Source organism: Cibotium barometz, chromosome 63 (genome assembly GCF_041138505.1).
Source record: "Cibotium barometz isolate CiBa-2024 chromosome 63, ASM4113850v1, whole genome shotgun sequence".
NCBI classification, from domain to species: domain Eukaryota; kingdom Viridiplantae; phylum Streptophyta; class Polypodiopsida; order Cyatheales; family Cibotiaceae; genus Cibotium; species Cibotium barometz.
In genome coordinates, this window is record NC_141108.1 from 14,019,639 (window position 1) to 14,045,472 (window position 25,834).

The 25,834-nt window shown below is 47.5% G+C and overlaps 1 protein-coding gene across 2 annotated transcripts in view; it reads left to right on the forward strand.

The window, feature by feature from the left end:
- The window catches only part of LOC147603721 (uncharacterized), a 34,922-nt gene that overhangs the window by 1,161 nt on the left and 7,927 nt on the right, over nt 1-25,834 (forward strand). Inside the window, exon 3 of one of the 2 annotated variants that reach the window (XM_086795978.1) lies at nt 11,216-11,328. In XM_086795978.1, coding sequence (XP_086652104.1) covers nt 11,216-11,328 — 113 coding nt within the window. The remainder of the gene's footprint in view (nt 1-11,215; nt 11,329-25,834) is intronic. The other variant, XM_086795979.1, reaches the window with a different exon arrangement.

A 25,834-nucleotide genomic window follows, 5' to 3' on the forward strand; every position in this document is an offset into this window, starting at 1 on the left:
ACTCTTTTCACTGAGGCTCGTTGCTTTGCTCGTTGCGATAGCTCGTAAACAGCCAAAGCCAAGTATAAAGCCTAGGATGCTTCCAAAGCATCTGACAAGGAATACACCAAAGACAAGGGCAAGGACAAAGTGTTAGAGGAGGGATCTACCAAAGTAGCATACATGGTAGTCACAAATTCATCCATTTCTTCATAGGATTCACTCCTCGTGATCACAGAGATGACTTCTCCAGAAGAGGTCAGTGACACGCCTGAAGCAGTGGAACGGGTTGGTGATAGTGGTGCTTCTGTCCACATGACCAATCAAGCCCATATCTTGGAGGACTACTAGACTCTCTTCTTCAGTTCACATCGGCGACCTCTCTCATTCTCTCTCTCTCTCTCTCTCTCTCTCTCTCTCCCTCTCCTGCACACGCTCAAGTCTCTCTCTCTCTCCCTCCCACAAAATTGAAACTAAAGGTTGTATAGTATTAGTAAGTGCTTTAATGTTCATTGATGAATCTTCAAACTTCATATTTCAAAATTTTATGAGTAAACTATAAATTTTGTATATATATATATATCGGGGGCAGCATTCACTACGTTTGGAATCTTTTCAGCACGTTTTCCAAACGTACTAAACGTATCGTTCACTACGTTTGGAACCACCTTGGTTCACTCACATGGACTCCCCTATTCATCAGCTTTTCTCCCCCTTGATGGCTTTGGTTTTTGAGGCAGATACTTCTCTGTGGCATTCATGCTTTGGTCATGTATCCATTTTTGCCTTACAGAAATTCCATTCTCAGCAGCTTCTCAGCGGACTATCTCAGCTTAGGTCTCTTTCACACATTTGCTCATCTTGCATGATGGGCAAGCATCATCGAGATGCATTTCCAGAGGAGGTCACTCATTGAGCAACCCGAAGACTAGAGCTTATACATGCAGATCTTGCTGGACCCATGGAGGTTGAGTCTCTTGGAGGGGCTCAATATTTTCTTCTTCATGTGGATGATTTCACACGCAAAGTTTGGGTATGTTTTCTGGGTCGCAAGTCAGATGCTTTTGCCAGTTTCAAGACTTGGATCGTGTTGGTGGAAAATCCGTCTGGGAGTATAGTTTCATTTCTCTAGGGGCTGATAATGGTGGCAAGTTTGTACTGTTTGATAACTTCTTGCGTCAAAGGGCATTCATCGACAGACCACAGTTCCTTACACTCCTTAGCAGAATGGAGTTGTGGAACGAAAGAACCGGACCGTAAAAGAGATGGCCCGTGCTTTGCTGCATCATGCAGATCTCTCTCCTGCTTTCTGGGGTGAAGCTATGGCTACCTCAGTTTATCTCATTAACCGCTCTCTCACAAAAGCAGTTGAGGGGATGACTTCGGAGGGACACAAGCCTTTTGTATCTCATCTACATGTTTTCGGTTGTGTTGCTTATGTGCATGTCCCAGATTAGAAGAGGACCACGCTTGCACCGAAGTCAAAGATGATGATCTTCACAAGCCATAGTCTGAGATCCAAAGGGTATCGCTATTGGGATTCAGAGGTTGATGACATTATTATTTCCCGTGATGCTCGGTTTGATGAGAGCTTGTTTGGCATCGACTCCTCTCCACTTGATGCATCTCCAGATTTTCTAGATGATCCATTCGGGCAGATGTTAGTGATCTTATACCTCTCCACTTGATGCATCTCCAGATTTTCTAGATGATCCATTCGGGCAGATGTTAGTGATCTTATACCTCTTCCACGTCCAGCTCCTCCTCCTCTTTCTCCTCTTGTTGCATCCATAGTTGCTAGGAAATATGTTTCCTTCAGGGTAGGAAACGTGGAAACGTTTTATTGTAGGAAACACGTTTCTTTCGTGCATTTCTTTTGACTTGTTTTTTTTGCCCCAAATTCAGTGTCTGAAAATTGCGACTATTTTGATAGACGTTTCTCTGAATCTGTACGCCGCTCTCCCTCAACGTCAACATCGAGCTTTTTGCCGTCCCTGACTTGCACGTTTCTTCACACGAATCCCCCACTCCTCCTCCCTCGGGTCGTGTGCCTGTAGCCAGGTGTGTTTTTAATTAAATTTGCTCAATACCTAAGGCTTGAAGCTTGCTAAATTGGGCCAATTTGGGGCAAGATGGAGATGCTGAAAATTGGGGGTTTTCTTCATAGAGACCCCATTAAGCCTCCCAACATCTGCTTAGACTCTGCCCAAGGGTCTTAAGCAAGTATGTAATCCATTACATGTCTGATTTTTGTCAATTGAAGTAAATGCAGAGGTTTGAAAATTGGGGGTTTCTCTGCAGGCACACTCCTTCAACAAAGTGCCTCGCACAAGAGATGCTATGTGGACCCATGTGATCGAATTTGCCTCCTACAAGGGTGGAGGTGCTTCCAAACGGAAGTGCAAATATTGTGGGTTGCAGTCCAGTGGTAGCATAGACCGGGTGAGTCTGAGTCTGAGTCTGACGATGATGAGGGCGAGGAGATTGAGGACTTGCAGGACTAGCTACTAGCTAGGCTGAGAGCCTAAGCCATTGTCCATGAGCCATGTGGCTTATCATGATTTATTTTGTATTGTTCATGGGCATTGGGCCATGACTGTTGATTCATCATGATTCATATGACATGAACACTTCAAACTTTAACCTATGTAGTGTCATGTATGGTTTTTTTTTGTGGCATGGAATGATGGATGATTGGATCATGACCATGGTCTATGAATCATGATCATTGATGATGGATGATTATATGGTTTGTGATTCAAAGACTCTAGTCTACACCGTTCAAACTTCAGTCTTGCAAGTTGCAAGTTGCTAAGTAGTAAGTAATAAGTTGTAACTTGTTTGTAATGAAAGTTTTCATTGTTCAAACTTTATGCCACTTGCAGAGTGCTATGTCAGTGACCAATGTGTACTTTGTAAATTGGTACAACTTACATGTAGGCTTCAAATTGATGTTTCCATGTATTCTATGCATTCAGTGTTATTTTTACATATTTTATATAGTATATATTTGAAATTTTGTACATGCAAAAACTTGTAGGAAACTTTGGGCTGATTTTACAAAATCTGTTTGAAACTTTTAGGAAACACGTTTCAAACAACCCCCTAACTACTATGGTTGTAACTTCGGTGCAAGCTGCTACTTTACAGCCACCAGTTCCTATTGCACCAGCTTCTGCAGCTCCTAGTCTCTCTACGAGTCCTGCTTTGACTTTGGAATTACCCCCACCAGTGCTTACTTCATCACCTCTCCGAGCAGCATTGGATGAGTCCTCTATGTTGCAGTTGGATCTTCTTCTTCACACTTTGAGAGGAAGGCTGGCCTACCTCGGTGGGTTCAGCAACTCTTTAGACATTCTGGTGTCACTGATGCACAACTCCATAACGAGATCGCTACCACCATCCCTAGACCTCGCCGTTCATCTCGGGCTTCCACATCTCATCACATAGTGAATTATGCTCTCATGAGTTCTCTCCGGGAGATCGATGAGCTTGAGAGTCCAGAAGAGGCTCTTACACCAGAGTCAGATGGGGACGGGGGGACGGGGGGACGGGGACGGGGACGGGGACGGGGACGGGGTCGGGGACGGCAAAAAAAAAACCTCTTTTTTAAAATCAATTTAGGAGTTGTATGCATGACATACATATAGAGACACACTTTGAACAAAATTTTACACCGAATAGACAAAAAAACAAGAGTCATTTTGAGCAAAATGCGCTAATAAAACATCGATGGCACACTGATTATGTGATTGATAGTCTGATAGATACAAAGAGATAAGTACATGCCTCATGGGCAGTGAGGGTTACAAAAAAGAGTGGGTACAAAATAGAGATACTAGATAGATCACAATAGATCATTGGCAGTGGGCACAAAAAAGGTGAGATGGCTCAAGGCTCAAGAGTCAAGCCTCAAGCTCCTGAAGTGCTAGCCTCGCGGGAGGCTTGGAAGTCGAAGTCGTCGATGCCATTTGAAGCCTCCTCCTCCCCCTCAGGCTGTAGCTCCTCCTCTACCTCCTCAAGGTGCTCCTGAGCTGCAGGATCCTGCTGTGCCATCTCCCATTCGGTGAAGGGATCCGCCTTCCCTGTTGCTGTCGCACATAGCATGCGCAAGTTAGCGCTCACAAAAACCAAATCACTTGCCCTTTGCACTTCAAGGCGGTTCCTCTTCTTAGAGGCAATGTGACTGTAAACGCTCCAAAGTTGCTCCAAGCAACTAGAGCTCACAGCTTGGCTAAGGATGCGATTAGCCAAGCGCTGCAACTCCGGCCCATCTGATCCGTAATCCTCCCACCAAAGAGGAGACCCAATCTTGAGGCGGTCAAGCTGTGCATCTAAACATCCAAAAGATCCCTGCCGCGTCCTGTACTGAGATAGCTGGTCTCTGATCTTCCGCCTGATGGTAGGGTCGGGCTCTAAGCGCTCCAAAATGATCCGCCATCCCCTGCTTACTTCCTTGTCGGCCTCTTGCTTTCTGCCCTGGAACTCTGGATCAACCACAAAGGCAGCCGCATGAAGAGGGGAGTAGTAGGAGTTCCACTTGGACTCACATAATGAGTGGATCTCCTCAAACTCGGCCCTGTCTGGCACAAGCTGCTGGAGTGACTCGATCATGCGATCCATGGCCTCATAGACCTTGCCGATACATGGTTCACGGCCGTCAATGACTCGTAGAAGGTGAACAATAGGCTTGACCAAGGCATCGAGTGTCTTCACCTTCTCCCACCAAGCGGCATCGTCGGCGCGATCTCGGCACGTTCTCCTTGTTGCCGATTTTGACTACGGCATGACAGAAAATTCATCACTAAGGAAAAGCCCTCTTAGGGCTCCGCCACATGTAGACAAGCGGCCTAGCATGAGGAAGTTGTATGGAAACCTTGTCTCAGAATACTTGAGGAGGGAAAGAGTGCTCCTTTTAGAGAACTCATGTCGCAGCCTTTGGTGGTTGAGGACAAAGGATACAAGCTGGTTAGCCTCCTCAATGGTGGGTGCAATCCATGGCAAGGCACCTATGTCTTTGAGGAGGTTGTTGAGACAATGGGCCATGCAAAAAGAAACTGTGATGGATGGATACATTGACTCAATAATGGTCCCGGCTGCCCTATTTGACGCCTCTCCATCCGCCACCATTCCGACCACAAGCTCCGGCCCAATGACCTCGATCGTGGATGCCCATTCCGCGGCAAGCACATCCACGGCCTTCCCAATGCCACGCGCATCATGTGACTCGATGAAGTACACTTTGCCCCTTGAGTAGGCCACCACTCCATGGATGGAGCGCTTGCGCGTGTCACTCCATCCGTCTACAATGAGAGAGACTCCGTTAGTCTCCCACGTTGCCTTTGTATCCGCCGTCGCGTGCTCAACGGCCAACTTCTCCCTATCAAGCAAAGTGATGCGAATCTTTTCCGATGAAGGTGGCACATAAGAGGGGCCATATTCCCCGATCTTTGTGGCCATCTCACGGAAGTAAGGAGACCTATTTCAAGTAAGGAAAACCATGTAGCATGTTAGCTTTTTTTGGCAATATGACAAATGCTTTGAAGCATGAGACATTTAAAAAAAAAAGAGTGAAGAGAATTGAGTCTCGACTCTCACCGTGCCGCTTGAAATGCAATGTGGTCGTGGTAGAAGAACCTAGCCACCGACCTATCCACCTCGTCCTTCAATTTTGGGTTCCAATTCTCGTTAAGAGTGGATTGACGGCGGATGGGAATGGAGGCACCCGATGTGGATGGAGTGGACTTGAATGGTTGAGAGCTTGAAGCAAGATTTGGGTTCCTCTCCACCTCCATTCGCGTCGGTTGCTCTCGTGCTCTCACCACATCATGAGGATCAACGGCAACATGTCGCCCTCTCTTTGCCGCCTCGGCCGCCTCATAAACCTTGAGCGTCTCAAGAAGCTCCGCTCGCTTCTCAGGAGTAACGTGTGCGCAAAATTGCACTTGATGACCGGCCTCGTGCAAAAAGTGAGCTCGCACTTTGTTGGCGCCGCCACTTCTCTTGTAGGAACAAAGCTTGCAATTCCATGCCCTTGAACCACCGCCCACTCCACGACTAGTGTAGTGGACCTCATCCCACCATGACCATGTGTGCACCGCCGGCCTCCTTCGTGAAGAGCCCGCAACGGAAGATGTGGCGGCGGCGCCTTCACCTTGAGATGCCATGAATGATGATAGTGTGAGAGAGAGGGAAGAAGGGTGCAATAGAGAGTTGCAAGTTGCCGCTTGACTCTTGAGGCTTGCAAGTCTCAAGAGGGATGGATCATGGAACTTGGAGAGAGAGAGAGAGAGAGAGAGAGAGAGAGAGAGAGAGAGAGAGAGAGAGATTGCTTGGAAGTTGGAGAGAGAGAGAGAGAGAGAGAGAGAGAGAGAGAGAGAGAGAGAGAGATGGCTTGGAAGTTGGCACAACTTGGAACTTTGAAGTTTGGATTCTGGAAGCTTGAGGCTTGAGAAATGAGTGTGGAGAAAAGTCCTAGAGTGTGCCTTTTTTTATAGCTGGAAATCTGCCCGTTTCTGGCGGTTTTCTGCCCGTTTTTGGCCGTTGGAGGCGTCCCCTCACCGCGTCCCCTGCCCGTCCCGCGTTTCGGGAACGCGTCCCCGGGACGACCTCATGCGTCCCCAGGCTGCACGGCGTCCCCTGCGCGTCCCCCCCGTCCCCGGCCGTCCTCGTCCCCGCGTCCCGCGTCCCTAAGGCCCGTCCCCGCGTCCCCGTGTGACTCTGTCTTACACAGCCGCAAGCCATGGTAGCAGAGATGTCCTCTATTTAGAGGAATCACACTTGGCCTTTACATCATCGTGTGATTGGTGTGAAATGGATTTTCAAAGTCAAGTTTCATGCAGATGGTACTTTGGACAAGTACAAAGCCCCCCTTGTTGCTCGAGGATATGCTCAGAAGGTAGGTGAAGACTTTGATGAGACATTTGCTCCTACAACCAAGTATACAACCATCAGGATTGTTTTGGCTTTGGCTACACACTTTAGATGGCTCGTGTTCCAGATGGATGTAAAATCCGCTTTTGTTAATGGAGATTTAGAGGAGGAAGTTTATGTTGAGCAGCCTCGTGGTTTTGTGATTCAAGGACAGGACACAGATGTGTATCTTTTGAAGAAGGCTCTCTATGGTCTCAAATAGGCACGCCGTGCTTGGTATCAGAAGATTGGTGCCTTCTTGTTATCTCTTGGCTTTGACAGGTCATATGCACACAACAAAATCTCTATGTGCTTCTTTTTGATGGGGATATTTGTGTCATTGTTTTGCATGTTAATGACCTCATCCTTTTTGGCTCAGATACTGAGTTGGTCACACAGTTTCAGTCGAAGCTTTCAGAGACATTTGAGACGACTGATCTTGACCTTCTTCATTATTTTCTTGGGCTGGAGGCTTGACAGAGAGATGATTGTATCTTCATTTCTCAAAAGAAATATGTGTAGATTCCAGAAGTTGCTCTCACTTTATGGGTTGTAAGATTGTACACCACTCTCTTGTCCCATGGATCCCAATGCCAAGTTATCCAAGGCGGATGATACACCATTGGTGGATTCCACAAAGTACCGGCAGATTGTTGGCTCATTGCTTTACCTTGCCAACACCAATCTAGATGTCTTCTATGCTATGAGTGTTCTCAGCTAGTTCTCATCAGCTGCTCGAAGGTCTCATTGGCAGGCAGCCTTGAGAGTTCTTCGTTATCTTCGAGGTTCTTCAGATTATGGCATCACCTATTCTTGTGGTGCTGATTTGGTTGGTTTCACAAATTCTGATTGGGCAGGTTGCATTGATACTCGAAGGTCTACATTTGGATATTGCTTCATGCTTGGTACAGGACTGGTTTCTTGGAAGTCTCAAAAGCAGAGGACTGTTGTCGTTGCTTCTTCCATCGAGGTTGAGTACAAATCCTACCTTCTCTCCTCTACTGAGGCACTTTTGGATTCATCAGATTTTGGAGCATTTGTGTTGTGCCAACACTTCCCCGGTTACCATCTTCTCGGATTCTCAGAGTATTGCTCTCGCTCAGAATCCTGTGATATGGGGACGATCCAAACATATTGAGGTGCATTATCATTTTGTACGCGATTGGATCGAGCTTGAACTTCTTCGGCTGGCCTACTGCTCTACCAAAGACATTGTGGCTAATCTCTTCACCAAACCACTTCCGAGAGCTACTTTGGAGGTGTTACTTCAGCGTGCTGGTATTGGACCGCCCCTCTGGCGCTGAAGAGGAGGTGTTGGAAAATATGTCATCTCCAGATGGTCTACATGTACCCTAGCATGCTTGTACTGGTCATTTCTATGAGTCCCTGCATTAGCATATCTAGCAGACATCATTTAGGATTTTTCTAGCATTTTTATGAGTGGCATATTTTTGCCTCACGAATGCTGTCGGTCTACTACAGCTGGCCGACTTGCTCATATGGGAGATATTTAAGGGTTCACACCCTTTTCATATCTCATCTCATTCTTGCATATTTGCTGGAGGTCATTGGTTGTTGCAACAACTTCCTATGCTTGTAAGCACCTATGGGCTTCCCTTGTGCTCATTTTCAGCAATAATCAACTATCTACAGCCTTCTACAGTTTGTACTTGTGCCTACAACCTGAGTTTTCTCTTTCTTTCACAAGCTCCCATAATCTTATAATGGACACCGTCATACCTTGGAACAATGGCTTTATAAGATGAATCTCTATTTCAACGCCATGGAACTCTCCGAATAAAAAAAAAGTTGCCATAGCTCATCCTTGCTTAATGACAATTCCTTCCTCCGGTGGCATAGGCGAATTCATGATGGCAAAGGTATTGCAACATGGGTTAAATTTGAGTATTCGTCAGCAATTCATACTTGCCAATGTGGATTTTCTAGCTCGTTCTAAACTCTGAATATTGAAAGAGCTGGTTCCTTATCTGCTTATATCTCTCAAGATTAGAACCCACCTTGTGTTCTGATGTCCAAAAAAAACATTTGTTTCACGTAAGCGTTGGCAATTTGTTATGCAGAGCGGGTTATGGATCTCAATTCTCCGAATCCAAGACCCTCCAATAAGGGAGGATCTTCCTATCTCAATTGTAACTTTTTTGGCTCTTATGAGTCTTCAAGCCTCATTATTTTCAACAGCAAAATTCTCGTCAATCTTCTCCTCCAAATCAAAACCTAGATCATAGACATTATCAATATGGTAACAATGACAAGTGATTGTTTCCTCGATCACAACAGTAGTTATCGCCAAGTGATATGACAACTCTCAAAATTAGACATTTGGTTCAACCAACTCAAAATATGCTTCGACACGTGGTCTTTGTACCATGTGTTTTGGTAACCATAGATGGTTCCCTTGCGGCCTCTTCATTGGTCTGCAAGACAGTAGGGAGCCACCCTGTGCACAGATAGATCCGGGATTTGCTCCAAACAGCCCTCATCGGCGAGCCCAACAAAATCCTTGGTATCCATTTTCTTGGGCTTGGCTACTATCATGTGGAGTTTGATTCACCCGTAGTAGCAGCTTCTTAGGTGATGCAACAGAGCCCCATTGCGATTTGCAGTGCTCAGGCATTCCTCACGAGATCGCACCATGGTTTTGACCTTGCATCCGACCCCTTGGCAGGTGTATCCAGCTTCCTTGTGACGTTCTGCTTCCCCGGCCTCCGAAAGGAGCATTACCCATTGATTCGATCTATTGGACGATCGATAGGGCAGGTTTTGGACTCCCACAAACAACTGCATCTGTGGTGGCCAGGACAGTCAGCATCCCGCCCATCAGAGACTGCATACTTCCTTGGAGGATCTCCCATAGCTTATTGCACTCCCGAGCCTTCAGGGCAACTCGATTCTTCAACGGGTAGACTACGCCGGTCTCCTAGGCCAGTGTCTCATTTACAGGCAGATGGGCCACCTTGCTCGGGGTCTTGCCCTCGAAGACATGGCCACAAAGGACGCCCACCCGACCCTTGCCCGAGGCATCAACAGGTGCAACTACCAAGAGCAGCGGTTTTAGGACTAGAGGCCAAGTTGGAGGCTCCTGTCCAGCTGACCTAGACTCAGCACGAGGAGGGCTCTAGCCATTGGCAGGCAGTCCGTTAACCTAGATGGCTCCGCCGCCCACCTCCCCAGGAGCGCCGCCAGCCTGATCACCTTGCACGTGGCTCCCCGAGGTAACGGTGCCCATTGTCATTATGAGCATTTAGTTCCCGACGAAGAGATGGACAACGTGGCGACCCCTCGTGCCACCCAAGAGATTCTTGTAGATCTTGGCTTGTCCTCCGAGGTCCCGGAGCCTCCCCAACCCAACCAACCCCCATCTCCTGCCGTGGTTCCTCTTCCCTCCTCTCCCCTTTTCATAGGCCTCCGCCCTCACCCCCCTCATCTCCTCCTTGTGTTTCTTCCCCCCCTCCATCAGCCTCCCCTATCCATTTTCAACACCTCCCTCTTGAGTCTTCAGCCCGGCCCAGCTAGGTGGCGGATTCCTCAGTTCACAGATCCTATGGAGATGACTATTGCAGCCTCCTTGATGGTTGCCCTTCCCCTTGAGTCACCGGGTGCTCCCCCCCCCCCCCCCCCAACAAATCATGGGGGCACCTGTTGACTATGGCCTCCTCAGATGCCTTCTTGTTGAGGCTCGCGAGCTCTTGGAGATCGTGGCGCCACTCTGCGTTTGTGTGGTCTTCCACCATACACGAGGCAGTGGAGCGGTGGTCCTCTCTTTTCCTCTCAGCATTGCCCTCGGCATTGCAAGTCTGCCTCCTTGGCTACTCACTCCCACGTGGTCTCCCTAGCTTAGCACCTAGGAGATAGCCTCCTAGTTGACTCGTCACCCACTTTTGGGCCACAAAGTCTCTAGGTGCGGACACAAGGTCTGTAGCCCGATCTGAGTGGGTCTAGGTGCAGACACATGGTCCCTATTCCAGTCTCTCTAGTCCTAGGTGCAGACACGAGGGTCCCTAGGTCACTGACGTAAGCCAGTAGCGCGGATGTGACATCAGAAGTCTGCATATGTGATGCCTCAACTCTAGTAGGTAGGGGGTATGTGTGTCTACATATACATATACATATACATATTCATTTACATTTACATGTAGGTGTACGTGTTTATGTATATATATGTGTACATATACATACATACATACATACATACATACATGCATGCATGCATGCACACACACACACACACACACACACACACACACGTTATGTATGAGAGAGAGAGAGAGAGAGAGAGAGAGAGAGATTTGTGCATTCTTTACAGGTGAAAATCAATGATAAGAGAGGGATGTTGCTTTCAGTGCAAATGGAGCAAGGCCAAAATAATGTTGATAACTCCACTATCATTGAGTGTGATTGCTCAAGTTGGAACCAAAGGTAAAATATCGAAGTCAGTTACCTCTATCATATATCTTATACAACGTTTCTTTTTCCATCTATTAATACTGACCCTTACTTCTATGCAAGCCTACATGTACACATAGATGCAAATGCATGCCTGCATGCATACATACATAAGTGTGTTCATATGCAACATACAAGCAAGCAAATATATGTATAGACAGGCCTACATATGTACATGCATGAACTATCGGGAGTTTCTATTTCGAATTTCAGCCAGCTTTTGTACCTTCATTCGCATATCAGTAAAGAAAATACTCCTCATTTTTCTCAAGAAGAGGGGCCATCTTGACCATTGAGGCCTAATGCTTATCTAGACACAAGATTTTCCATCATTTACTGTTTTTGCTTAACATGTAACATGTTCTTGTTGAATGGGTTTCTTTGGCAGTATTGAGCCTCAAAGATGATAGTATGATCTCTCTCTCTCTCTCTCTCTCTCTCTCTCTCTCTCTCTCGACCATATTTATAGTCCTGTTTTGTGGATTTCTAGAAGGCTTTTGACTCAGTCCCCTGATCCCGGCTTCTAAACTGCCTAGAAGAGCTTCAGTTTCCATCGGGTGATGCATGTGACTAGTATGGATTGAGTACTCTTCACCTAGCCTTCAAATCCCTTGCTTTATTCAAATTAAAGCAATTACTTATGTGAGTGCCACGTGTGTTACATCCCAAGGCTCTAGCAGGGTTAACACACCTAACCATGTGTTAGGTTAACCAGAATTAGCATCTTAATGGGGAGGTTAGAAGTTTTTTTTAGAGGCATGGGCTATTTATGGCTCCTGACTTATAGGAGACCTAAATAAGTGACTTTTGGAGTCAGTTTGAGAGAGAGCTCCTCAGACATGGCCTTGAGGCCCTTGAGACTCCTCCATGTGTACACCAGAGGAATGTGTCTTGGTGGTATGGGACACCAAGGCTTTGCATGTGGAGCCATAATCACTTATGTCTCTGTCACATGCATCACTTATGTGAGTGCCACGTGTGCTACATCCCAAGTCCCTAGTAGGGTTAACAGATCTAACCATGAGTTAGGTTAACCTCCATGCTCGGGTTGAGCTTGATTGGCTCTATGGTTGGGCAATGAGCTAGATGTTAGTGTCTTTGTATTTCTTTGTTTTGTTTAACTGCAAGTGTTTGCTAGGTGTGGGTCTTACATTGGCATCAAAGCCACACCTGTTGGTACAAGTACACAAAACTCCGGAAGGGGGAGAGGAGAAAATCTATTGGCAAGATCTTCTAGATTCAGACTAAGCTGCTGTTTTCTAGTGTTCCGAGTTTTGAGATTGTGACACACCTACAAGTATGCAGGGCACAGCCGGATATCAGATATCAGCCGACAGGCAGAGTCGGATAGCACATGTGACACATGGCACATCCACGTGGCAGTGGTGACATGGCGGCCGAGTACGGGTGGCCAACAACATTACTGCTGGTGGCCGACTAGGAGCATTGTTGCATATATATATGTGGGTAGCTAAATTGTCATATTCATTTACTTTCGTTAGTGTTGGGCTTCACAAAGTGTTTCCTGTAGGCAAGGTGCTAGCCAAAAGTGTAGAGTAGATCACCACATTGATCTCATTCCTGGTGTAAAGGCCTTTCTCGTGCCTCATGCCTGATAATTCATCCCGAGATAATAGAGCTCAAGGAGTAGCTAGAGAAAATATTGGCCAAAGGCTTTGTCCGTCCAAGCTCCTCGCCATTTGGAGTTCCAATCCTCTTGGTCAACAAGGACGGGAGTATGCGTCTGTGTTTGGACTACCCCGCGCTTAACAAGCTCATTGTCAAAAACAAGTTCCGGTCACCCCGCATTGATGACTTGTTGGATCAGCTTGCAGGGGTGAAGTTTAGCAAGCTGGATTTGAAATCGGATACCATCAGTGGAAGGTCCTCCTTGATTGATCCCAGGAACTATCTGACAAGAAACCACATAGGAGCGAGGCTTAAGGCTCACCTATGAGCCATAGAGTCCTCCAGGCCATGGCTACATCCTTGGAGAAGCTCCCCTGCAATAAGAGTTGGTGTCCCATGCCATGGCCACACCCTAGATGTCAACATCCCCGATGAGCCATGCTCAACCACGTCAGACGAGATTATTGTAATAACTTATGACCCTAGGTTTCACTTATATAGATAATGGGCCTTTGGGCTTTATAATTAGCCCTAGTGCTTTTATAAGCTTTTAACCCTATAATTACTTATAATTATGCCTCCACTTATAAGCCACTTCCAAAGTTAGGGATATCTCCCCACTAGGCCCCCCACGTCCGGACTCCAATCCGACCTGGTGCTAGTATGTAATTGTCTTGGACGTCACATACTTCCCCCCTAAAGTGTAACATGCGGAAGCTTCGGGGGAGATCGGTCAATGCTCAGAAATCAGCACACTTTTCACGACGGAATTAACGCACAAACTGAATGAAGATGTGCAAAAAATAGAGGGAGAGAGAGGGAGAGAGGAGAGGACACAGTATTGGGTCCCAAATACCCTCTGTAGGGCCCTCACCACGAATGGTGTATTTGCTTTATTAGAATGATGTAAATCTGAAAAGAAAATACAGAAATCTTGACCTTTCTTGGCTGAGAAATCTCTGCCCTTAACTTGCAGTCCTTCACCCCTTTGCGTTAGCAACTTCTTGGCTGTCCTGGCCCTTGTTTGCTTGAGCACTTGGTGAATTATGAGATAACACAATGACTTGTGGGCTCACCTATTTATACTCCCAATAAATAGCAGTCGGCCAGTTTATATCCAAGCGGCCAGTTCAATTTTCTGCCCACGACTGTAAATCAGCATTTAATGCTAGAAAAATTCACATAAAAGGCTGCGCTTCTTTCCCTTGTTGGCTGGGCATCATGCGCCTGAAATCCAAGGGGCTGGACACTGAATCTATGTTGTTTTGGGGACTGGGCAGCCTGTATGGGCTGTACAGCCCTCATAACACTAGATGTGTTGTTGGCTGCCCCTGGCATGCCCCTATAGCTGTCCTACAGCCTCTCCATGGCTGGTGGGTTCAGCTAGGGCCTTCCTGGCCCTCATGGGGGTGGTTTCACACTATCCCCATGCCCACACTAAGACTTGGGGGAGCCCTATGGGCTGGCCCCTATTCCTAAAAGCAAACCCTAACTATCTACACAATGATCTGGCATCCGGTACCATACCAGATACACAGAATCACTGACATCATTCCAGAGGGAGACTCACAGCGCGGACTGGCACTGTTTCATGTGCAGGCAGTGCACACCTGACCTTGGACTCCTATGCAGGACAATGCACACCTGACCTCTGATGACTGGGATGGATCCTTGGTTGACTCGTCCCGGACTGGGCTCACATGGGACCAGTTTACCATCCCAGGTCTTGCACCTTCTGTACATATATGTCGACGTGGCATCCAAGTGCGGGATGCACGTGACATCCCCTTCTGCTTAACTTGACGGAAGTTGCATAGCCTCCAAATAATCCATCAATAACGCTGGATAGTCTTCAAAAAACTCTTTGTGAAGCCATACCGCTTCGTGGGTCCCTCGATCTTGAAACTTCGTGAGGAACACTCTTTGTCTTCGGTCTGAGCCATGCTTGAAACGGTATAGAAGGATCTGTTCTGGAACCATAACTTTTGCTTCATCAATAATATCTGGTTCCGCCTCGTCTTTGACTTCTGAAGGGATTGGACCTATATATGGCTTTAACCAACTGACGTGAAACACATCGTGCATAGTCCAACTCAGAGGTAGCTTTAACTGCATAGACACCTCATTAATCTTCTTCTGGATGGGAAAAGGTCCGAAGCCTCTGAAAGACAACTTTGGGCATCGCTTGCCCACCTGTTTCAACCTTTGCTTCATAATCCGAAGATAAACCCTGACTCTAAAATCTCCTGGTAAGACTCCGTCACTCTGTTCGCTTCAGGTACTAAAGACGAGGTCCTGGTCAACAATGACTGGAAAGGTCTTCCAAATGCTGCCTCATATAGAGTCTTGCCAATAGCTGAAGAAAAAGAATCATTCAAAACAGCTTGAACTAAAGGCAAATAAGATTTCCACTTACCTTGCTGATCGTGGACATAACACTTCAGCACATCAAAGGCCAACTGGTTGTATATCTCTGTCTGGCCGTCCGTCTGTGGGGTGAAATGCACTGGAAAAGTTCAATTTAGTATCAAAGTTATCAAACAATGTCCTCCAAAAATGACTGGTAAACTTGGCATCTCAGTCTGACACTATGGTCCTAGGAATCCCGCCAATCGGGTATCAATGCCGAATGAACAACTGGGCAACATCCTCGGCGATCACATTGGCCCTGCAAGGAATAAGCATAACAAATTTGCTAAATCTATCAACAATAGTTAAGCATTGCGTATTACGCTTACTCGGACTGGGAGGTAGATTCGTGACAAAGTCCATTGAAATATTTTGGAAAGGACTCTCGGGAATTGGCAAGGGCTGTAACAACCCTATCTTCTTTCCACGAGGAGCTTTCACCTTTTGACAAATATCACAACGTTGTACATATGTAAACACATCTCGCCTCATCTTTGGCCAATAATATTGCCATTCCAATTTCTCCAGAGTCGAATTCATGTCCCTATGACCACCAGTAATGGCATCATGGGCATCATGGAGAAGAGCTGCCTGAACGACTTCATGACACATAGTCGGCCTTTCTAGAAAAGCCAACCATCGCGTATCAGAAAGTGGCATGGTCCTGTGGCATCCAATGCCTGTTCCCACTGTGTACCGAATTCTTCGGAATCTGCGTACGTCTGCTTCATGTCATCTAGTCCTGTACCAACAAGATCGAGTCTAGTGGTCTGAATCGAAGTCACTTGTCCCTTCCTGCTCAAAGCATCGGCCATTGGATTGGTCTTTCCTGGAAGGTACTCAATCATACCACCGAATTGCTGGAATATCTGGCTCTAGTGGTGTTGTCGATCACTCCACTGTGCACTTAGCATTGTCTGAATCCATCGTAATACTTGATGGTCAGTGCGAACCTCAAAGTCACGGCCATACAAAAAATGTTTCCAATGTTTCAAGGCCTGTATAACTGCTAGGAGTAATTTTTCTCTACGGGTAGTAACTTACGAGACATGTAAGCTACCGGATGACCATTCTGTTGTAACACACTTTCCATTGCGATGTTACTCGCATCGGTGATCACCTGAAATGGCTAGTCCCATGAGGCAAGTGCTAAACAAGGTGCTTCTGATAAAGCCACCTTGAGGTTCTTGAATGCCTCCAACGCTCGTGGAGTCATTCGAATCTTTTGCCGTCTTGTCTTCACACCCTTTAGCAGATCGATGAGATCCGCCGAGAGATTAGAAAACTTGTCTATGTGGATGGAGTATGCCTGGCATATACCCACAAAGGATCTGATGTCATATGTTGTCTGAGGTATTTCCCAATTGACAATCTTGGCTACTTTAGCTGGATCAAGTCGAATGCCTTCGGCACTAATTATGTATCCCAAGTAATGAACCTGGAACAGATAAAATTCCAACTTCTTTTCATTGACGTAGAACTGGTTGCTTTCTAGCAACTTAAGGACTTTCTCCACATCAATGTCATGCTGCTCAACCGTAGCTGAAAATACCAGTATGTTGTCCAGAAATATGAACACACACTTTCCAATCAAATCCCGGAAAACACGCATCATCATGCGGTTAAATGTAGCTGGGGCGTTCGTCAAGCCAAATGGCATGACCACAAATTCATAGTGGGCCCGTTCCGTATGGAAGGTTGTCCTGGGGATGTCTCCCTCCACAATCCTCACCTGGTGGTACCCACTCTTTAAATCAAGTTTCGAGAACACCTTTGCTCCATTCAGCCTCTCGAGAATATAATCTATTTGAGGCATCGAGAATCTGCTCTTGATAGTTAGCTTGTTGAGTGCACGATAATACAAACGGGAAGACCCATCTTTCTTCTTGACAAATAAAATCGGTGTTGCAAATGGCGACACGCTGGGGCGGATGAAGCCAGACTGCAACAATTCTTGGAGTTGGCGGTCCAACTCTGATTCCATTGCCTTCGAAAGGCGATACAGAAACTTGCTCGGGGGTTTCGAGCCTGGGAGGAGGTCAATCTTGTGGTCCTCCGGTCTGGACGGGGAGAGCTGGGGAGGGAGACTGTGTCCTGAAGAAAAATCTTCTGGAACTTTTCATGGAGAGCCGAGTACTTCTCGGAAGCACTGGCCATCGTCTGGGCTGTCTGGATGTAAATCATCGCACAATGTGCGTCTTTCCTGACTGCTCGCTTAGCCTGCAAGTGGCTAATGAGCGGAAAGTTCAGAATTCCTGGCTCACACTTAATGGTCACTGGGGCGTTTGACACATTCCGACTAATTTGGAACGTGTGCTTCTCCCACTTGACATCAAGAAGGAACTTGTGAAACCACTGAATGCCCCAAATTATGTCTGCTCCTACAAGAGGGGCAACCATAAAATCGCGCACAAATTCTATGCCCTGAATAACTAATTTAGCACCTAGACTTGACGCTCGTTGTCATGTCTATGCTAAAACCCCTCAACTTGTTTGTCCACCGAAGTCAAGATGAAACAAGCACATCTAGCGGCCTGTTCCGTGACCACATCCTCCGTGTTGCCGTTGTCACACAAGACAACGACTCTCTGGCCACCTATGTAGCCAAAGGACTTGAGCAATTCGTTGCGCTCATACTCCTGGTCATGGGCGCCCTTCTGCTTATCTTCGAGCTCCTGGCTAATAATTGCTCCAACTAAAGCACTGGGATTTGAAGAACTAGGGGCAGCCACTGGGGTCTAAGTGGGAGGTGAGCTCACCATGGAAGCTGTGGAGGCAGCGGCGGCAGGCTTTGGAGGCTTCTTAGGACACTCCCGAGAAGTATGTCCTTTTGTGTATGACAAAAGAAACATCTACCCTCCTTCTTGTACTGAGAAAGCTCTTCAGCACTTAACTTGCCACCTGTCTTGCCTGCCTCCGCTTTCTGGTCTGGAGTAAGCTTAGACGCATTGTTCGAGTTCTTGGAGCCAGAGGCTCCCGGGCTCTGTCCTGGGGAAGACCCCGTCTGGTTCTGGCCTTTTCCCCTCGAGGCGGTAGCCTTGGGAGTAGGCGGCTGGGAAGTCTTGGGCTTGCCACCATTGTGCTTCAATTCTGCACTCTGCGCAAGCGAGAGTACGTCTTCGAAGGTGGCTGGCCTAAACATACGTGCCTCCTATTGGATTTGCGTGTCAAGGCCATACAAAAACTGCCCTTTCTTGTTCGAATCAGATAAGCCTAATTGCAAACATAAAGTCGAAAATTGGCAAACTGAAGGATTGGTTGCGTGTTCTGACGCGCTCTCCTAAACTCGTCTTCGAGTCGCTCAAGGTAGTGGGGCTGTAGAAGGTGCTGCTTAAGGTCGCGGACAAACTCGTCCCACACATAAGCTGCCATACCTAATCTGGTGTGGGCATGAGCCCACTCCAAGGAATGGCCTCACCTTCTTCCAAGTACCAACTGGCTAAGATCACTCTGTCAGTATCTGTCTTTCTAACTGCGGCAAAGTAAGCTTCAAACTGATGCAACCATGAATAAAGAGTTGTGGACCAAGGAATGGCCTCACCTTCTTCCAAGTACCAATTGGCTAAGATCACTCTGTCAGTATCTGTCTTTCTAATTGCGGCAAAGTAAGCTTCAAACTGATGCAACCATGAATAAAGAGTTGTGGGATCGAGTTTACCATTATACTTACTGAAATTCATTTTCTCGGGAAAATGAGTCGTGGGTGCCGTTGGTGTCTATCTGGCGTCCAAAGCTGCTAGGTAATGCTCGTGTTCCACGTGTCACATGGCTTCGTCTTCTCGTTGTCGGATCTCCAATGCACGCATCTGCAACTCAAGCAAAGAGCTCGACTGCGGTTGTGACCCCGCGAGAGGGTCCCTGTGTCAAGGATCTGGAATTCGGGATATGGAAGGAGAGGGAGGAGGAGATGGAAAACGCGACGTTGGAGAACGGGTATGCTCTTCCAGAGCCAAGATCTGCGCCTTCTGCTCCTCCAACTTGGTTGTCTGGTCTATGATTGCTCGCATCATCTGTTGGAACATATCTGTAACACTCAAGCCTGGTGCCCTAGCTGGGCTGCCTGGTGCACTCTGGTCCCATGGTTCTTGGTCTCTCTTGTTGTCGAAGCTCGCCATAGCAGGAAAACGCACTTCCTTTCCGGAGCGCAATCTGACCATCCACTGTGTGGGGGAGACGCCCCCGCAGGCTGAAAACCAACCGTCCTTCGAGGGATAGGAGTCACTCTGAAAAGGGTAGTCCATCGGCGTCTGAAAATCAACCACACGAGCGAGAAAAAATTCTGGTTTCTTTGTTGAATCTTTGCACTTGAAGTAGGCTTTGACACCACTGTAACATGCGGAAGCTTCGGGGGAGATCGGTAACTTCAATGCTCAGAAATTAGCACACTTTTTGCGAATTAATGCACAAACTGAATGAAGATGTGTAGAAAATAGAGAGAGAGAGGGAGAGAGGAGAGGACACAGTATTGGGTCCCAAATACCCTCTGTAGGCCCCCCACCACGAATGGTGTATTTGCTTTTTTAGAATGATGTAAATCTGAAAACAAAATACAGAAATCTTGACCTTTCTTGGCTGAGAAATCTTTGCCCTTGACCTGCAGTCCTTCACCCCTTTGCGCTAGCAACTTCTTGGCTGTCCTGGCCCTTGTTTGCTTGAGCACTTGGTGAATTATGAGATAGCACAATGACTTGTGGGCTCACCTATTTATACTCCCAATAAATAGCAGTCGACCAGTTTATATCCAGGCGGCCAGTTCTATTTTCTGCCCACGACTGTAAATCAGCATTTAATGCTAGAAAAATTCACATAAAAGGCTGCGCTTCTTTCCCTTGTTGGCTAGGCATCATGCGCCTGAAATCCAAGGGACTGGACACTGAATCTATGCTGTTTTGGGGACTGGGCAGCCTGTATGGGCTGCCCCAAACTTGCCCTACAGCCCTCATAACACTAGATGTGTTGTTGGCTGCCCCTGGCATGCCCCTAGGGCTGTCCTACAGCCTCTCCATGGCTGGTGGGTTTAGCCAGGGCCTTCTTGGCCCTCATGGGGGTGGTTTCACACTATCTCCATTCCCACACTAAGACTTGGGGTAGCCCTATGGGCTGGCCCCTATTCCTAAAAGCAAACCCTAACTATACACACAATGATCTGGCATCTGGTATCATACCAGATACACAGAATCACTAACATCATTCTAGAGGGAGACTCGCAGCGCGGACTGGCACTGTTTCATGTGCAGGACAGCTCACACCTGACCTTGGACTCCTGTGCAGGACAATGCACACCTGACCTCAGATGACTGGGATGGATCCTTGGCTGACTCGTCCCGGACTGGGCTCACATGGGACCAGTTTACCATCCCAGGTCCTGCACCTTCTGTACAGATATGTCGACGTGGCATCCAAGTGCGGGATGCACGTGACATTAAGGACCATTGGTGTCCTTAGCAATGAAGCCGGGGATTGGGCCTTGAGATTTCTCACACATTCCCATGCAGCCTTCCTCTCGGATATTCCCCTCCACTTAATCAAGTACTCATCATAAGCATAACGTTTTGAATGCTTAGTACGTTGATCTAGAACCGCTTTGGGTTCTCAGAGAATATACGTGATTTGTTCTTCCCCAAACTAATTCTTAGATAGAAACAATCATATCGGAATCTTTTAGTCTACTGACATGAAAGATAGGATGAACCGTTATTTCTCGAGGAAGTTGTAGGTGGTAATTATCCTTACGATCCTAAATGGACCACAAATTCCGGAAGATAGCTTGTGATGTTTCCTCATACACGTAGTACTGGAATCTTTATGCATCCATGAGTACACCCCAGTACCTACGTCAAAGACCTTGGGAGATCTTTTTTGGTTAGTGTAAATCTAAGCTTGATCTTGAGCCTGTCAGAATATGCACCGGAGATGATGACAACACGAGAGCAAGTGCACTGCAGAAAAATACAGCAGTGGAGAAGGAGAGAGAGAGGCGTGTAACTCTGCTCTATATACACAAGAAAATCCTGAATAACTGATACAATAAGTGGGGAGGCCATGGGGCCATTTTATATGGCCCCATGTGTGCAGTCGGGCAGCAGTAGGACAGCCGACAACAAGCTGAAGGCCCACGACCAGCACCAGCTCCAGTCGGCCAGCCCCAAAGAGTTGGCCCTCACACGTGTGGAGTCGGCCAGCTACCCCAGACTATCTTGGGGCAGCAGACTCAGTCGGCCACCATAAGGATCAGCCAGGAGCCAAAAAACAGCCTCCCATATCTGGTAAAAAATAGGGAAAAATATGGAGAGTGGGGAAAAATGAGAAAACACCTAATCCGGGCAGGCACACCCACAACAGAGGCCCTATTGTAAATATACAGACAGGAGATGACTTCTAACACCCCTTCTTAGCTCCTGGATGTGGAACCAACCCCAGGGAGCTGGAGTGCTGCTGGAGCATTGCCTGAGGTAGAGACTTCGTGAAGAGGTCTGCCGCATTGTCCTCCGTCGAACAATAAAGTAGCAAGATGTCACCAGCCAAGATCTTCTCACGTACAAAGTGATATTGTATCTCTATGTGCTTGGCCCGGGCATGAAAGACCGGGTTTCGAGCAATAGCTATACAGCTCTAGTTATCGCATTGGATGAGTGTGGGCTCCTTCTCTGGAAACCCAATCTCGCCAAGCAACCTCCGCAGCCACACCACCTCGCAAGCAGCACCACAAGCAGCCCAATACTCTGCCTCTGTCAATGATAAGGCAATAGTTGGCTGCCTCTTATTGCTCCTTAAGCGAGGGTAAAACTGTAGCCTGATGTAGATCTCCTCGTGTCTGGATCTCCTCCCTAATCTGAGTCACTCCAACCTTGGAGTCGGACTCCATCCATCACTCCCCCTCATGTGTAGAAGAGTCCAAGATCCTTCGTACTTTGCAGATACTGCAAGATCCGCAATCCTGCGTCCCAATGAGACTTCAATGGCGTCTGCATGAATGAGCTCAACAGCCCTGGAAAAACTCAAGTCCAATCTGGTGATCAGCAACCAGATCAATGAACCAACATCCAGCTTCCGATACAGAGAGGCATCAAACTGGCTCACAAGGATCATTCACTGTCAACTTTGTGTTCGGGTCCATCGGCGACGTAATAGGCTTGCAGTTCTCCATCCCAAAGGCCTCAAGCAACTCATGAACATACCGTTGTTGAGAGACAAAAAACCCCCTCTGGGTCTGCCAGATCTCCAATTCCAAGAAGAAGTGGAGTAAGCCTAAGTCGGTCATCTCAAACTCCTTGGACAAGGCAGCCTTCGTCACTCCAATGTGCTCCACATGACCGCCGGTGAGAATGAGATTATCCACATAAAGGATGATTAACGTAACCATGCCGCGTTCCCGAAAGAGATACAGGTTGAGATCTGCAACCGATCTTTGAAATCTAGTCCGGAGAGTCCGAATCGTGGTCATCCGCGCTGTCGGTGCAAAGGTATCCTCATAGTCAATGCTTGGCCCCGCTGAGCATAACCCTTAGCCACAAGCCTGGCTTTGTGTTTGTCCACCGACCCATCAGACACATATTTGGTCTTAAAGACCCATTTGACACCAATGACTAACCATTTTGACAGTCTCGGAACCAACTCCCAAGTGTTGGCCTCGGAACCAACTCCCAAGTGTTGTTCTTCTCAGTGGCATCCAGTTCCACCTGCATGGCTTTCCTCCAAGTATCCTGTGCACGGGCTTCCTTGACGGAAGTGGGCTCTTTGTCCGGCATGATACGAGACATCAAAGCATAGTTTACCTGTAAAAGCTCCATTGAATGACTTTTGTCACGGACTCTGTGCGATCTTCAAGGTCCTCTGTGGTCCATTCGGAGGGAAGCTCCGTGACACCTGACTCCCGAAGGGTGTCTACTAACCACCTGGGTACTCAAACAGAACGCGGCGGGGGCTCAACTCCAGTTGCGGGCTCAACCTCCTGAACTGATTGTGGTTGTCCAGTTGGAACAATGGACTGGGAATCATCATCAGAATCCTCTGGGTCTCCAAGAAGTGGCGGCTCATCACAGTGGAAAGCGAAACATGCTCATCAAAGACCACATCCCTGCTGACAACAATCTCATTCCTCTCTGGATCAAACAACTTGGCCAGTCTTGCGGTCCCTTAGAGCAATTGAATGCTCCTCAAATTCCACCCGGAAGCCAGTCTTGCAAACCTTATGCACTGACAATAGATGAAAACCAAGTGCTGGGACGTAAGAAACACGAGAGGAATGCTTACCCCCCTTGTTGTCGGGAATGATCTCCATCCGGCCCTCACTGTGTATTGGAATTGTGGAATTGTCGCCAATGAAAATGCGACCTGGTTGCCGTTTTAGATCCAAAAAGAAGTCACGGGAAGGAGTCACGTGCCTGGAAGCACCACTGTCAAGAATCCACTCCCGAGTATCCTTTGCGGTGGAGCTAACTGCCCCCTCGCTAGAAGAAGATGAAGCATCTAAGTCCATCATCTCTAAGTGCACAAAGGCTGGAGTCTTTGCAGCTGAAGCTGAAGAATCAGCACTCTTCCTAGTCCGCTTAGGACACTTCCTCTAATAGTGGCCTTTCTTGCCACAATCATTGCAGGTCCTCTCAGCCTTCAGTTTCTCTCAGTCTGCATCAAGCTTCTTCTCAGAAGACTTCTCCGATGAAGCCTTCCCTTTGCCCTTGTTGTTGTTATTACGGCCTTTCGACCGTTGGCCAGTTAAGGCCTCCGAACCTCCGCCTTGTGGAGGGTTTGTAAATCTTTCCTCCTAGTCCAAGACCATGGGCACAAGCTCCTCCCATGGGATGGTGCTGAGCTTGCCACTGGTAATCAAAGAAGAGTAGAAAGTTGAGTACTGAGAAGGCAAATGCGACAGCAATGTGATGGCCATATCCTGTGATGATATCTCCTTCCCAGCCTAAAGAACTTCCTGCTGAAGAGCCTGCAGCTTGTTAATGTGCTCCCGCATCATCGATGACTTTGCAGGATTCATAACCCGCATCTGTACTTCCAAGGAAATCCTCTTCATGGGAGATACCCTGTTATAAAGAGAAGCCAAATGCTGCCATATACCTTTGGCCAACGTCATATGCTTGATATGATTGATTACTTGCGGTGTGCAGTTGAGGAAGATGAAAGAGCGGACCCTGGCATTGACACGATCCCACAACTGTGCTTGCGCCTCGCGGTCCTTCCGAATCGAGGGTAACTCCCCTTTCTCTACCTCCGGCCGTGGAACCCCAACAACAATGAAATCAGCAAGGTCATAAGACTCCAGAACAGATTCCATCATTACCTTCCAGATGCCGTAGTTATTCCCGTCCAACTGACGGTCCACTGGGAATGTGGGGAGTGTCGAGATCTTCACATGCTTCTCAGCCATCTCAAGTAAATCTGCCATTGCGGGGATGTAACGGAAAAGGGTGGGTGGGTGGGTGGGAAAAAAGAAGAACTTAAACTTGCAAGTGGCTGTCTAGCAAATCAGCCCGCCTTCCTCTTGCTTCTCCTCTTCCCGAACAGTCCAAAACAATCCACCAATCAGCAACAAACATCCCCCCTCTTGCTCACACAATTCCCAAGATCTATCAAGAGCCTAGAGCTCTGATACCATGTTAGAATATGCAGTGGAGATGATGACAAAATCTGAGAACACGAGCAAGTGCACTGCAGAAAAATATAGCAATGGAGAAGGAGAGAGAGAGGCGTGTAACTTTGCTCTATATACACAAGAAAATCCCGAATAACTGATACAATAAGTGGGGGGGCCATGGGGCCATTTTATATGGCCCCATGTGTGCAGTAGGACAGCCGACAGCAAGCTGAAGGCCCACGACCAGCACCAGCTCCAGTCGGCCAGCCCCAGAGAGTCGGCCCTCACGTGTGGAGTCGGCCAGCTACAGCAGACTATCTGGGGGCAGCAAACTCAGTCGGCCACCATAAGGATCAGCCAGGAGCCAAAAAACAGCCTCCCACATCTGGTAAAAAATAGGGAAAAATATGGAGAGTGGGGAAAAATGAGAAAACACCTAATCCGGGCGAGCACACCCACAACAGAGGCCAGCCGTCATTACACTCTCCGTGGCAAGGCTAAGCATCTCTTGCATATCCTACAAGAAATCTCTCGCATGTTGATCTTAGATTTTACCCAATCCTATAGCAATCAGTGATCGAGGTTCAAAACTGTACATAAGCATAAAAGGATTGAAGCCTGTTGCCGAATGCTTATTACTGTTGTACACGAATTCAAGTTGAGGAAGGTACTTTCCCACTTCGATTGCCATTTTGAAACAAAGGCCTATAGCATATCCTCTAAAGTCTGATTAGTACGCTCAGTTTGACCAGCACTATCCGGATGATCAGAGGAAGACCTACTTAACCTAGTTTCTAACGCCCGCCAAAATCTGATAGTGAACTTAGGATCGCAATCACTGACTATTTCCTCAAG